Below are 15,285 nucleotides of genomic sequence, written 5' to 3'. Positions count from 1 at the left end.
CCCACTAGGGACAATTTTTTTTACATTTACCCAGCCAATTAACCTACATACCTGTACGTCTTTGGAGTGTGGGAGGAAACCGAAGATCTCGGAGAAAACCCACGCAGGTCACGGGGAGAACGTACAAACTCCTTACAGTGCAGCACCCGTAGTCAGGATCGAACCTGAGTCTCCGGCGCTGCATTCGCTGTAAAGCAGCAACTCTACCGCTGCGCTACCGTGCCGCCCTAACGTGTGGGGATCGCTGGTCAGTGCAGACTCGATGGGCCAAAGGGCCTGTTTCCACGCCGAATCTCTAAACGAAACTATTATCTATCAATTCCCCCCAACACACTTTCACACGGGTGATCGATGGTCGGTGTGGACTCGGTGGGCCGAAGGGCCTGTTTCCACCATGTATCACTAAACTAAACTAAACTGGGCATTTCTGAAGGAATAAACTAGAGGGAAGTAAGTGGGGGAGTGGGATTGCATCATGGGCCAGCATAGACTCGATGGGCCGAACAACCTCTGTTTCAACACCAAGTCTGTCCAACCTTTGTCCGTGTAGCTGGAACCCTCTGAACTAGGCAGTATTGTGTTATATATATATAACGTGCGGGGAATGTTCTTGTGTGTCTCTCATGGGGTTCACCGCAGGCAGTAACTGGGCTGTTCCCTGCCTTTTGCAGACAAGCTGGATGAAATCGTGTCCAATCCCAAACAGTCGCGGGCTGCAGAGAATGCAACGGTCGACTCGCGAGTCGCAACGATCAAACAGCGGCCTTCCAGTAGGTGCTTTCCCACCACGGCAGATGCCAACGTGAGTAAATCTAATCTTTGCTTTGTGCTCCCTACAATTTAGTTCCGCAATGAGATCCACCTTCTCAGATGTCACCAGCACACCCAATCTAAGCATGGTCTCAATGGCCCCCTTTATCTTCCTGTAAACTATTGTCCATCAACTCCCCCACCCCCCCCCCCCCCCCCCCCACAACACAATTCCCCCCCCTGGGTCATTCCAGTTTCAGTTTGAGTTTTTGTTTATTGTCACGTGCAGTGAAAAGCTTTTGTTGCGTGCTATACGGGTGTCGGAGGTTATGGGGAGAAGGCAGGAGAATGGGGTTAGGAGGGAGAGATAGATCAGCCATGATTGAATGGCGGAGTAGACTTGATGGGCCGAATGACCTAATTCTGCTCCTATTACTTGTGATGTTATGATCCAGTCAGCGGAAAGACAATACATGATTATAATCGAGCCATTTACGGTGTACAGGTACCTGATAAGAGAATAACGCTTAGTGCAAGGTAAAGCCAGCAAAGTCCGATCAAAGATAGTCCGAGGAGCAACATTGAGGTAGACAGTAGTTCAGCGCTGCCCCCTGGTTGTGGCAGGATGGTTCAGTTACCCGATAACAGCTGGGAAGAAACCCTCCCTGAATCTGGAGTTGTGTGTTCAGTTTACTTACGCAATGAAATCCATGTTCCCTTCTGACGCCGGTCACTGTTCTAGCCCATCCAAGCTAAGCCTGGTCTCATTGCCCACCTTTTCTTCCTGTAAACTATTATCCATCCAGCCCCCCCCCCACCCCCCCACCCCACTTACCCTCCTGGGGTAGTTTACCATAGTCAATTAAACAGCAGCCCTTGTGGCTTCGAGACGTGGGAGGTAACTGGACCGCTCAGGGGACACCCATGTGGTCACAGGAAGAAGGTGCAAACTCCACACAGACAGTACAGGGTAACACAGCTGATGGAGCTGTGTTGCCTCACAGTGCCACATGGCGGGCACGGTGGCGCAGCGGTAGAGTTGCTGCCTTACAGCGCCAGAGACCCGTGTTCGCTCCTGACTACGGGTGCTGCCTGTTTGCAAGTTGTGCGTTCTCCCTGTGACCGCGTGGGTTTTCTCCAGGTGCTCCGGTTTCCCTCCCACATTCCAAAGACGTGCGGGTTTGTAGATTCCGTAAGTCGTCCCTGGTGTATAGGGTGGAGCTAGTATTCAGGTGACCGTTGCTCGGCCTGGACACCATGAGCAGAATGGCCTGTTTCCACACCGTATATTGCTAAACTAAGCGAAACTAAAGGTCAGAGACCCAGGTTCGAATCCGGACTGATCTTGGATGCTGTCTGTGGTGGAGTTTGCACGTTCTCCATGTGACCATGTGGGTTTCCTCCAGATGTTCTGGTCTCCTCCCACGTCCAAAAGATGCGCTGGTTTGTAGGTTAATTAGCCTCTGTAAAATGTAGATGAGAATGTTGGATGATGTCGGACTATTGTGAACAGATGATCAATGGTCAATGTGGACAGGAGGGCCTGTTTTAATGCTGTTTCTAAACAAAATATCTCCTTTAGAAACTGAAACAGCCTCTCTCTGTCCACCCTGTCATTTCCCCAAAGTACTCTATGTTGCAACCGTTGATAGTTCAGAGAATGCAACCCTGAAAACGTTTTCAGTCAGAGAGTTGTGAATCTGTGGAATTCTCTGCCTCAGAAGGCAGTGGAGGCCAATTCTCTGAATGCATTCAAGAGGGAGCTGGATAGAGCTCTTAAGGATAGCGGAGTCAGGGGGTATGGGGAGAAGGCAGGAACGGGGTACTGATTGAGAATGATCAGCCATGATCACATTGAATGGCGGTGCTGGCTCGAAGGGCCGAATGGCCTCCTCCTGCACCTATTGTCTATTGTCTATTGGTCTTGTAACCTCTCCTTGTAACGTAACTTGAATTCATTCCAAGTGAGAGTGGCAGTGGGTTGGGTTGGTCACTCCATATCATTAGTTTAGTTTAGTTTAGAAATGCAGTTCGGATCAGGCCCTTCGGCCCACCGAGACCACGCCAACCATAAACGCCTGTACACTTGGTATACTATCCCACACACCAGGGACAATTTACAATACTTACCGAAGCCAATTAACCTACAAACCTGTACGTCTTTGGAATGTGAGCACCCAGGGAAAACCCACGCGGTCACGGGGAGAAGGTACAAACTCCGTACAGACGGCGCCCGTAGTCAGGATCGAACCCAGGTCTCTGGCGCTGTAAGGCAGCGACTCTACCGCTGTGCCACCATACCCATAATGGTAAGCTTGCCAGAATGCCGTCCAGCATTAAGACAAAGAAACAATTGACCTTGAATGTTGACATCTTTTAGATTTTTTAGATTTAGAGATACAGCGCAGAAACAGGCCCTTCGGCCCACAGGGTCCGTGCCGCCCAGCGATCCCCGCACACTAACACTATCCTACACCCACTAGGGACAATTTTTACATTTGCCCAGCCAATTAACCTACAAACCTGTACGTCTTTGGAGTGTGGGAGGAAACCGAAGATCTCGGAGAAAACCCACGCAGGTCACGGGGAGAAGGTACAAACTCCATACAGACGGCGCCCGTAGTCAGGATCGAACCCGAGTCTCCGGCGCTGCATTCGCTGTAAGGCAGCAACTCTACCGCTGTGCCACCGTGCCGCACAATACTCAAGGCATACAGCTGGAGAAAGTCGGTGGGCCGGGCAGCATCTGTGTCGGTACTGGAGATTGCAAAAGTGCTGGAATCTTGACCAAAGAACAATCTACTGGAGGAGCATAGGAAGGAACTGAAGAAGGGTCTCGACCCGAAACGTCAGCAATTCCTTTTCTCCAGAGATGCTGCCTGAGCCGCTGAGCTACACCAGCATTTGGTGTCTATTTACCAGAGAAACACAGTGGGTCAGGCAGCACCTGTGGAGGGAAATGGACAGGCGTCTACTCACAGAGTTCCTCTACCCGTTTGTGTTCAGCACGCCTCATGATCTGTGCTCAGCTTATTTAGAGATACAGCGCAGAAACAGGCCCTTCGGCCCACTGAGTCCGTCCGCACCAACCAGCGATCCCCGCACATTAACACCAACCTACACTCACCCGGGACAATTTACGCATACACCAAGCCAATTAACCTACAATGCTTTCTAGAGAGAGTTAAATAGAGCTCTTAATGGTAGCGGAGTCAAGGGGTATGGGGAGAAGACCCCAGAACAAGGGGTCACAGTTTAAGGATAAGGGGGAAGTCTTTTAGGACCGAGATGAGAAAGTTTTTTTTCACACAGAGAGTGGTGAATCTGTGGAATTCTCTGCCACAGAAGGTAGTTGAGGCCAGTTCATTGGCTATATTTAAGAGGGAGTTAGATGTGGCCCTTGTGGCTAAAGGGATCAGGGGGTATGGAGAGAAGGCAGGTACGGGATACTGAGTTGGATGATCAGCCATGATCATATTGAATGGCGGTGCAGGCTCGAAGGGCCGAATGGCCTACTCCTGCACCTATTTTCTATGTTTCTATGTTTCTAAGACAGGAACGGGGTACTGATTGTGGATGATCAGCCATGATCATGGTGAATGGCGGTGTTGGCTCGAAGGGCCGAATGGCCTACTCCTGCACCTGTTGTCTATTGTCCTTTGTCAAACCTGTACGTCTTTGTAGTGTGGGAGGTAACCGAAGATCTCGGAGAAAGCCCACGCTGTCACAACGGAGAACGTACAAACTCCGTACAGGCAGCACCCGTAGTCGGGATGGAACCCGGGTCTCCGGCGCTGCAAGGCAGCTACTCTACTGTTGCGCCCACCGTGGCCTCCAGCCTTGAAGTTAACTCTCCTTTTCTATTTTCTAGTCAATCTACGATCGCCAGGGTATTGCTGTCATGCCCCCTACAGTCCCAGGGAGCCATAACAGCCCCTACCTAGAAATTCCACGCGGAACTATGCGAAGACAGAAATCTATAGGTAATATGGCCAAAGTTTTGCTTGTGCTAATTTGAACCTTAATTACCTGCCAACATCAAAATGTTGCGTTTGGCTTATTTGACATATTTAAAAGCTGTACGCGAAATCTCAAATCATTTCTTGTACGAGACGATACGATAGGACTTTATTTATCCCAGGAGGGAAATTGGTCTGGCAACAGTCATGAAACACAACAAGATACATGAAACATGACATTAAAGTGACGAGTGGAAAGAATTGAAAAGAAGTGGAAAGTGGGGGGGTGGGGTCAGTCTCAGTCTACCCCACGACAGAAGGGGGAGGAGTTGTACAGTTTGATAGCCACAGGGATGAAGTACCTCCTGTGGCGTTCTGTGCTGCATCTTGGTGGGACCAGTCTGTTGCTGAAGGTGCCCCTCAGGTTGGCCAGTGTGTCATGGAGGGGGTGAGCTGTATTGTCCAGGATGCTCCGCAGTTTGAGGAGCGCCCTCCCCTCCAAGACCCCCCCCCCCCCCCCCCCCCCGTGAACCCAACTCCGCCCCCAGGACGGAGCCGGCCTTCCTTGCAATGTTGCAATGTGTGGGAAGGAACTGCAGATGCTGGTTTACACCGAAGAGAAGACACAAAATGCTGGAGTAACTCAACGAGTCAGGCAGCACCTCTATAGAAAAGGAATAGGTGAAGATGTGAAGAAGGGTCTCAACCCAAAACGTCACCTTTTCCTTGTCTCCAGAGATGCTGCCTGACCCGCTGAGTTACTCCAGCACTCTGTGAAACGTCACCTATCCATGTTCTCCAGAGATGCTGCCTGACCCGCTGAGTTTCTCCAGCACTCTGTGAAACGTCACCTATCCATGTTCTCCAGAGATGTTGCCTGACCCGCTGAGTTACTCCGGCATTTTGTGTCTATCTGCTTGTCCAGTTGCACTTGATATTTTTCTAAGTAATGCCCGCGATCTTTCCCTCTCCTCTTCCACTCTTCCTTGACCCACATGGAACATGGAACCGTTCAGCACAGCAGCACAATGTCCATGCTGAATAGGGGTTGCCAACTTCCTCACTCCCAAATAAGGGACAAAAGGTGACGTCACCGCCCAGCGCCCCACGTGACCTCACCCAGCCAGCGGCCACGTGATCCCGCTCCACCAATGGCGGCCGCCCGGGCCGGGAGGCGGGTTGCTACGCAACCTCCGTTAGGCGAAAGAACTCGGCCCCGTTCCCCGAACACACTCCATTAGCCTACACTGTCCGGGCCTAGAGTGGCCCCCGGGCCTACAGCGCTCCCCGGGCCTAATACGGGACAATTGGCGGTCCCATACATTACAAACCAATATACGGGATGTCCCGGCTAATATGGGACAGTTGGCAACCCTAATGCTGAACATGATGCCAAGATGAACGAATCTCAGTTGCCTGCTCTGCAAGTGATCCATATCTGTCCATTTTCTGCACATCCAGGTGCCTTTCCAAATGCTTCCATTACCACCCCTGGCAGCACATTCTGAACACCCACTATTTGCATTAAAACATTTGCCCCCACAACTCCATTAATCATTGTCCCTTTCCCCTAAATGTTCTTCCCTCCCGTCTTTGACATTTCCGCTCTGGGAAAACGATTCTGACTGCCTACCTTACATCGGCCTCTCATCATTTTATATGCTTCCACCAGGTCTCCCCTCAACCTCCGGTGTTCCAGAGAAAGCAATCCAAGCCTGTCCAACCTCTCCTTACAGGTAACACCCTCTAATCCAGGCAGCATTCTGGCAAACTTCTTCCACGTCTTTCCCGTAATGGGGTGGCCAGAACTGTACGCAATACTCCAAATGCTATAAAGCTGCATCGTGACTTCCTGATTCTTTTGCTCAATGCCCCGGCCAAAAAAAAGACAGATAAATGGATTGCCTACCCTTGTAGGAAGGAACTGCAGGTGCTGGTTAAGACACAAGATGGCCGAGTAACATCGGGTCAGGCAGCAACTCTGGAGAAGAGGAATAGGTGGCATTCCGGGTTTGGATCCAAAATGTCCGAAGAAGGGTTGTCACCTATTCGTCTTCTCCAGTGATGCTGCTTGGCCCACCGAGCCACTCCAACACGTTGGGTCTTTCCTTGGCAGGAGCGTATTTGGTTCTCTTACTTTGGGTGGGTACAGGGAATCGGGGACTGCACCCCTCTACAATTGGGAGAACCTTGCCTGTTTTCTTCTTGTGGACGTGAAACTGTGACAACAGGCCAGAAACCAGGAAATAATCCCGCTTCTTTGATTCATGTCAGCAGCGTGTAGCGACCTGGTTCATGCCGAATGCTTTTGGCTGCCGTGATTTACGACACACATTCCCAGCCGTCCAAGAGTAGAGATTACTGTTGACAAGCGTCATTGTGTAGATGCTTAATGGCTTGGAACCAATTCGGAGCTCCCGTATTTTAATGAAATTGGTAACCCATTAAAAGTAAATATCCTTAATGCCTCCTTTACAGTACCAGAGACAGGGAGAAGATTGCCGTGAGCACATTAACATCTGAGCCACTTTATCAGTGACTGATTTCTTCCCCTTAAAGGAAACAGGTCCAGCAGATGAGTTATTTGCACTCTTCATCGAATGCTAGTTTCCATTGTTCAGTCGGAGAATGTGGAACAGTACAACACATTGGAGGAGCAATGCCTGTGCCCAGCAAGCTGCCAACCTAGCTAATCACACCTCTTCCACATCGAAGGTATCACAAAGTGCTGGAGTAACTCAGCGGGTCAGGCAGCATCTAGGAGAGAAGGAATGGGTGACGTTTCGGGTCGAGACCCTTCTTCAGACTGATGTCAGGGGGGTGGGGGGGGCAGGACAAAGAAAGGATATAGGTGGAGACGAAGACAGTGGGAGAACTGGGAAGGGGGAGGGGAAGAGAGGGACAGAGGAGCTATCTAAAGTTAGAGAAGTCAATGTTCATACTGCTGGGCTGCAAGCTGCCCAAGCGAAATATGAGGTGCTGTTCCTCCAATTTCCGGTGGGCCTCACTATGACACTGGAGGAGGCCCATGACTGCGATTCCACCTCTCCCACATGGTCTGTATCCCTCTATTCCCTAGATAGACACTAAATGCTGGAGTAACTCAGCGGAACAGGCAGCATCTCTGGAGAGAAGGAACGGGTGACGTTTTGGAACGAGACCCTCCTTCAGACCCGCTATTCCCTGCCTGTTTATGTATCTGTCTAAATGCCTCTTAACACTTGCTACCGTATCTCCTTCTACCATCTCCCCAATCAATGCTTTCTAGGGACTTATCGCCAAACGAACTTGCCTTGCAAATCTCTGCAACATTCCCCATGTCACCTTAAACTTATGCTCGCTAGTATTTGATATTTTGAGCCTGGGAAAAAGATTCTATCTTTCCCATCTGTGTCCAGGGGACATAGGAAAACTATATATACATACATACATACATACATACATACATACATACATACATACATACATACATACATACATACATACATACATACATACATACATACATACATACATACATACATACATACATACATACATACATACATACATACATACATACATACATACATACATACTTACATACATACATACTTACATACATATACATACATACATACATGCATACTTACATACATACATACTTACATACATGCATGTATACTTACATACATACATACTTACTTACATACATACATAGTTACATACATACATACATAAATATATATATACACACATATGTCTGTATAAATAAACAAATATATATATGCATATATATATATATATATATATATTTATATATATATATGCATATATATATTTGTTTATTTATACAGCCATATGTGTGTATATATATATTTATGTATGTATGTATATATATATATACACACACACACACACACACACATATGTATGTATGTATATATATATATTTATTTATTTTCTCTATGTCCCCTGGACATAGATAGGAAAGATAGAATCTTTTTTTCCCCAGGCTCAAAATATCAAATACTAGAGAGCATAAGTTTAAGGTGACCGGGGGAATGATGCAGATATATATATATATATACACACACATTTGGACGATCTTCGTCTAAAGCCCATCATTTTATATATAATAAAATTATGTGCTCTGGATAAAGATCGTGAATGTTAAGGACATCAATCCTCTGTGCTAATCTCACTGTTCAACATAGTCTCTTTGAATGTTGAGGGCGTAACATTTAGGGGAAAGACAATCTCTGATGGAAACATATAAAATTATAAAAGGACTGGACAAGCTAGATGCAGGAAAAAATGTTCCTAGTGTTGGGGGAGTCCAGAACCAGCGGCCACAGTCTAAGAATTAAGGGGAGGCCATTTAAAACTGAGATGAGAAAAAAACGTTTTCACCCAGAGTTGTGAATTTGTGGGATTCTGTGCCACAGAGGGCAGTGGAGGCTAATTCACCGGATGCATTTAAAAGAGAGTTAGATAGAGCTCTAGGGGCTAGTGGAATCAAGGGATATGGGGAGAAGGCAGGCACGGGTTACTGATTGTGGATGATCAGCCATGATCACAATGAATGGCGGTGCTGGCTCGAAGGGCCTAATGGCCTCCTCCTGCACCTATTTTCTATGTTTCTATGAAATTACCTGAGCTACCAATGTAAATGAGTAAGCTTGGTGAAACAATAGGGTACATCTTAATATATCACCAGATGGAATAATGACTCTAATCTTTGTATCCTAATCCCTACTTTGGATTTCAGCATCTGGAAGGAACACTAGGTTTACGGAGCGCCAACTCAATAGGCGTGGCATTAACGGTTTATTCATTGTTGCCGTAAGAAATATTGTGTGCCAAAGGGAACATGGTTCAATACAGTGCACAAGGGACAAGGAACTGCAGATGCTGGTTTACAAAAAAAAAAGACACAGAGTGCTGGAGTAACTCAGCGGGTCAGGCAGCATCCCTGGAGACCATGGATAGTTGATGTTTAGGTCAGGACCAAGAAGGCAGGCATGGGTTACTGATTGTGGATGATCAGCCGTGATCACAGTGAATGGCGGTGCTGGCTCGAAGGGACTAATAGCCTCCTCCTGCACCTATTTTCTATGTTTATATGTTTCTATGAAATTACCTGAGTTACCAATGTAAATGACTAAGCTTGGTGAAACAATGGGGTACATCTTAATATATCAGCAGATGGAATAATGGCTCTAATCTCAGGACCAAGAATGGTCCTGGGCCAGAACATCATCTAATCCATAAAAGGACACAGAGTGCTGGAGTAACTCAGCGAGTCAGGCAGCACCTCTGGAGAACATGGATAAGGTGGCGTTTCGGGCTGGGACCTTTCTTCGGACTGATTGGACCAGTGGTGTTCTCGATAGACCGACGGTTGGGACAAAGGCCAGAGATGAAAACAGAAGGTGTGAGATAGGCAGATGAAGAGTTCCAAATTGTGAAGCTGGAGGAAAGGATGCCGGAGGAGGGGGAGGGGAGAAATTGGTGCGAGTCCAGGTGGGGCATAGGGGAGAGGGGTGGGGGGGGGGTAAGAAAGTGGAGGTATGAGGAATATAGAGGATGGGGAAGGAGGGGGCTGTTAGAGGTTACCTGACGTTGGGGAATTCAATGTTCATACCATTGGGTTGGATGCTGCCCAGGCAGAATATGAGGTGCTGCTCGTCCAGTTTGTGTGCGGCCTCTCTCTGACAACAGAGGAGGTCCAGGACAGGAAGATTAACATGGGAATGGGAAGGGGATGGGAATGGGAAGGGGGTGGGAATGGGAAGGGGGTGGGAATGGGAAGGGGGTGGGAATGGGAAGGGGGTGGGAATGGGAAGGGGGTGGGAATGGAAAGGGGAACTAAAATAGTTAGCGACTGGGAAATCCAGTGTGCCTTGGTGGACCGTACACAAGTGTTGGTTGCTACGGCCGCCAATCTACGCTTGGCCCCACCGATCACGTACCATGTTCCACAGAGATGCTACATGACCACAGGCTTTGCCACAGAAGGCTGTGGAGGCCAAGTCAATGGATATTGTTAAGGCAGAGACAGATAGATTCTTGATTAGTACAGGGTGTCAAGGCTTATGGGGAGAAGGCAGGAGAATGGGGTTAGGAGGGAGAGATAGATCAGCCATGATTGAATGGCGGAGTAGATTCGATGGGCCAAACGGTCTAATTCCGCTCCTATCACTTACGACCCACCGAGTTACTCCAGCAATTTGTGTCGGTATTGTACGGACTGAAGTTCCCGCCTAACAAACCGTTCTCACTGTGGCCTCTTTCCATGTGTGTGTGTGTGTGTGTGTGCGCAGGTATGTTAGAAGAAGAGAAACAATTTTTAGCCCCTCCGTTATTGAAATTTACCCGAAGTTTGTCCATGCCAGACACCGCCGAAGATATCCCACCTCCGCCCTCGGTCTCGCCCCCGTCGCCGCCTTACAACACGCCCAAGCCGTCTTCGCCACGGGGTTATGGCACCATCAAGCCCGGCTTCAACCACAACTCTGTGTTGAGGAGCCACAACGCGACCAGACCCGAGGGCATTGGGTCGGAGCGCCAGAAGAGAGCCATGTACCACCGGCAGGACTCCCAGCACTACTCCGTGGACTCTGAGGACCAGTACAAGCCGAACGCCTCGCACCAGACCATGAGGGGCAGGAGGGGGAACGTGCCCGAGAACCCCTACTCCGACGTGGGCAACAAGGCGGTGTACGTGCCCGCCAAGCCGGCCAGGCGGAAAGGCCAGCTGGTCAAGCAGTCCAAAGTGGAGGACAGCCCGGAGAAGACGTGCTCCATCCCCATCCCCACCATCATCGTCAAGGAGCCGTCGACCAGCAGCAGCGGCAAGAGCAGCCAGGGCAGCAGCGTGGAGATCGAGGGACAGGTGTGCGACCACCAGGTGCATCTCCGGCCAGACGACGCCCTGTGCAACCCGTTCGCGGCCGCCATCGCCGGGGCCGTGCGGGACCGGGAGAAACGCATCGAGGCCAAGCGCCACTCGCCCGCCTTCCTCTCCACCGACCTGGGCGACGAGGACGTGGCCCCCGTGCCCGGCGCCCGCCTGCGCCACTCCAAGTCCATCGACGAGGGCGTCATGTTCGGCAGCGAGGGGCGCTACGGACACCTGGTGCCTCTTGCCCTGTCCAAGCCCGGCGCCCCAGGAGGTGATGCCACCGCCGCCCAGCGGGGCCACGGCAGTGCCAGGATACTCAACGTGGCCTCCAAGAAGGAGGACATCGAGTGCAACGGCAGGTCCACCACCACCTCCACCAACAAGATGCCCGGCATCTCCAACAACAGCAGCAGGTCCACCACATCCACACCCACAGCCAAGATGCCTGGCACCTCCAACAACAGCAACGGCAGGTCCACCCCCACCTCCATCTCCACCTCCACCAAGATGCCTGGCACCTCCAACAACAGTAACAAGACCACCTCCACCCCCACCTCCATCTCCACCTCCACCAAGATGCCTGGCACCTCCAACAACAACAACAGCAGCGGCAGCTACGTGCACCCGGTGACGGGCAAGCTGTTGGATGGAAACGCTACCATGGCGCTGGTGGCCCGGACCAGGGCGGCCAAAGACCAAGCCGCCCCCCTGAACGCCGCCAAAGCCGAGCAGGGCCGGGGCGAGCTCGGCAAGCCCTTGTACATCGACACCAAGTCGCGGGGCAGCGCGGACGCGTGTACGACCAGGGTCAAAGCCAACCCTCCTCCTGCCCCCTCCTCCTCCCCTTCACCATCATCGTCCACCCTGCCCGCCACGAGAAAGGAGGTCCATCGCAAGGCGGAGGCAGGAGGAGAAGCCCAAGGAGGGGGCAAGGTGGAGATGGAGGAGATGGAGGAGGAGATGAAGATGATGAACAAGAAGAAGAGGGAGGAGGAGAGGGAGGTGGGTGGGCTGCTGATGGTCCACCCGGAGCCGGGCTCGGAGGTTGCCAACCCAGCCTTGCCCCCGGCCATGCCCGCGGACGGTGGCAAGAAGCCCCTGGCCAAGACCATTATCACGGTCAGCTCGGTGGAGGACACCGCGGTGCTGCCCTTCCGCATCCCCCCGCCTCTACTGGCCTCCATCGACGTGGAGGAGGACCTGTTCCTCTTCTCCGAGCCCCTGCCGCCGCCCCTGGAGTTCGCCAACAGCTTCGAGAGCACCGACGACCCCCCGGCCGCCCCCTCCCTGTCCGACCTGCTGAGGCAGGGCAAGGCGGCCGCCCCGCAGGCCAGGGGCGTCATTGGTGGGACCACTGCCACCACCACCATCTCCTCCCCAGCTCCACCGAAGACCCCTGGGCTCCCCGGCCCTCCAGCCCCCGCCTCCTGCCCGCCCGACAGCGTGGTGGACTCGGGCATCGAGGAGGTGGAGAGCCGCAGCAACAGCGACCGCGACCACCACCTGGAGACCACCAGCACCGTGTCCACCGTCTCCAGCATCTCCACCCTGTCGTCCGAGGCCGGGGACAACCTGGACACGTGCACGGTCTACGCCGACGGCCAGGCGTTCCTGGTCGACAAGCCCCCCGTGCCCCCCAAGCCCAAGGTCAAGCCCACCATCGCCGTGTACAAGGACGCTCTGGTGGAGGTGAACATGGATGGTCTGTCCGGGCCGCCACCGCCCGCACCTCCACCTCCTCCCCCCGGGGTGGGGGTCCCACCCGAGGCCCTGAAATCCCCACTGCAGAGGACCTCCAAACTCTGGGGAGACGGGCCAGAGATGAAGGTTCCCGCCGTGACAGACGCCAAGGCAAATGTCATTAGTGAACTGAACTCGATACTGCAGCAAATGAACAAGGACAAGGTGCCCAGACCAACAGAGGACTTGGATCACCCTCCTGCTGCCAGAGGGGCACTTTATGGAACAAGGTAACGGCAGCTTATTCCCTTTTGCTGTTTCACACAATTATGATCGGTAGTGGCGGGGCCCAGCGTGTAATGCCTCTCTCCAACCCGCCCCTCAACTGAGTGGTATGGCTGACCTCAGAGGGCAGTCGAGTGCAGTTTCTGTTCAGTTTAGTGTATTCTCTTGGAACTCTCTGCCACAGAAAGCAGCGGAGGCCAATTCGAAATGAAATGTAATGAAATGAAATGAATAAGTTTATTGGCCAAGTATGTGCATGTACAAGGAATGTGTCTTGGTGCCCCGCTCACCAATGACCACACCAACATACACTTAACAATTAAGACTGGATGTTCTCCAGGGAGAGTTAGATTTAGCTCTTCGGGCTAACGGAGTCAGGGGGTATGGGGAGTAAACAGGAAAGGGGTACTGATTTTGGATGATCAGCCATCATCATATTGAATGGCGGTGCTGGCTCGAGGGGCCGAATGGCCTACTCCTGCACCTATTTTCCATGTTTCTATGTTTCTGTTGTCACGTGTACCGAGGTACAGTGAAAAGCTTTTTGTTGCGTGCTGACATCCAGTGAGCAGAAAGACAATACATGATTACAATCGAGCCGTTCACAGTGTTACAGGTACATGATAAGGGGAATAACGTTTAGTGCAAGGTGAAGCCAGCAAAGTCCGATCAAGGATAGTCCGAGGGTCACCAACGAGGTAGACAGTAGCTTCTTTAGGTATGTAAAGAGGAAAAAAATAGTCAAGGCAAATGTGGGTCCCTTGAAGACAGAAGTGGGGGAATTTATTAAGGGGAACAAGGAGATGGCAGACGAGTTGAACCGGTACTTTGGATCTGTGTTCACTAAGGAAGATACAAGCAATCTCCCAGATGTTCTAGTGGCCAGAGATCATAGGGTGACGGAGGAACTGAAGGAAATCCACATTAGGCAGGAAATGGTGTTGGGTAGACTGATGGGACTGAAGGCTGATAAATCCCCAGGGCCTGATGGTCTGCATCCCAGGGTACTTAAGGAGGTGGCTCTAGAAATTGTGGACGCATTGCTGATCATTTTCCAATGTTCTATAGATTCAGGATCAGTTCCTGTGGATTGGAGGGTAGCTAATGTTGTCCCACTTTTTAAGAAAGGAGGGAGAGAGAAAACGGGAAATTATAGACCAGTTAGTCTGACATCAGTGGTGGGGAAGATGCTGGAGTCAATGATAAAAGACGAAATTGCGGAGCATTTGGATAGCAGTAACAGGATCGTTCCGAGTCAGCATGGATTTACGAAGGGGAAATCATGCTTGACTAATCTTCTGGAGTTCTTTGAGGATGTAACTAGGAAAATTGACAGGGGAGAGCCGGTGGATGTGGTGTACCTCGACTTTCAAAAAGCCTTCGACAAGGTCCCACATAGGAGATTAGTGGGCAAAATTAGAGCACATGGTATTGGAGGTAGGGTACTGACATGGATAGAAAATTGGTTGACAGACAGAAAGCAAAGAGTGGGGATAAATGGGTCCCTTTCAGAATGGCAGGCAGTAACTAGTGGGGTACCGCAAGGCTCGGTACTGGGACCGCAGCTATTTACAATATACATTAATGACTTGGATGAAGGGATTAAAAGTACCATTAGCAAATTTGCAGATGATACAAAGCTGGGTGGTAGTGTGAACTGTGAGGAAGATGCTATGAGGTTGCAGGGTGACTTGGACAGGTTGTGTGAGTGGGCGGATGCATGGC

General features: G+C 50.9%; 1 protein-coding gene across 1 annotated transcript in view; it reads left to right on the top strand.

The window, feature by feature from the left end:
- LOC144602179 (SH3 and multiple ankyrin repeat domains protein 2-like) overlaps positions 1-15,285 on the top strand; it is a 154,595-nt gene that overhangs the window by 105,786 nt on the left and 33,524 nt on the right. The window contains exons 6-8 of the mRNA XM_078414915.1: positions 672-802; positions 4,622-4,733; positions 11,015-13,565. Coding sequence (XP_078271041.1) covers positions 672-802; positions 4,622-4,733; positions 11,015-13,565 — 2,794 coding nt within the window. The remainder of the gene's footprint in view (positions 1-671; positions 803-4,621; positions 4,734-11,014; positions 13,566-15,285) is intronic.

This window comes from Rhinoraja longicauda, chromosome 18 (genome assembly GCF_053455715.1).
Source record: "Rhinoraja longicauda isolate Sanriku21f chromosome 18, sRhiLon1.1, whole genome shotgun sequence".
Lineage (NCBI taxonomy): Eukaryota > Metazoa > Chordata > Chondrichthyes > Rajiformes > Arhynchobatidae > Rhinoraja > Rhinoraja longicauda.
Note: the sequence above shows the minus strand (reverse complement) of the source record. Positions and strands in the feature narration are given on the sequence as shown.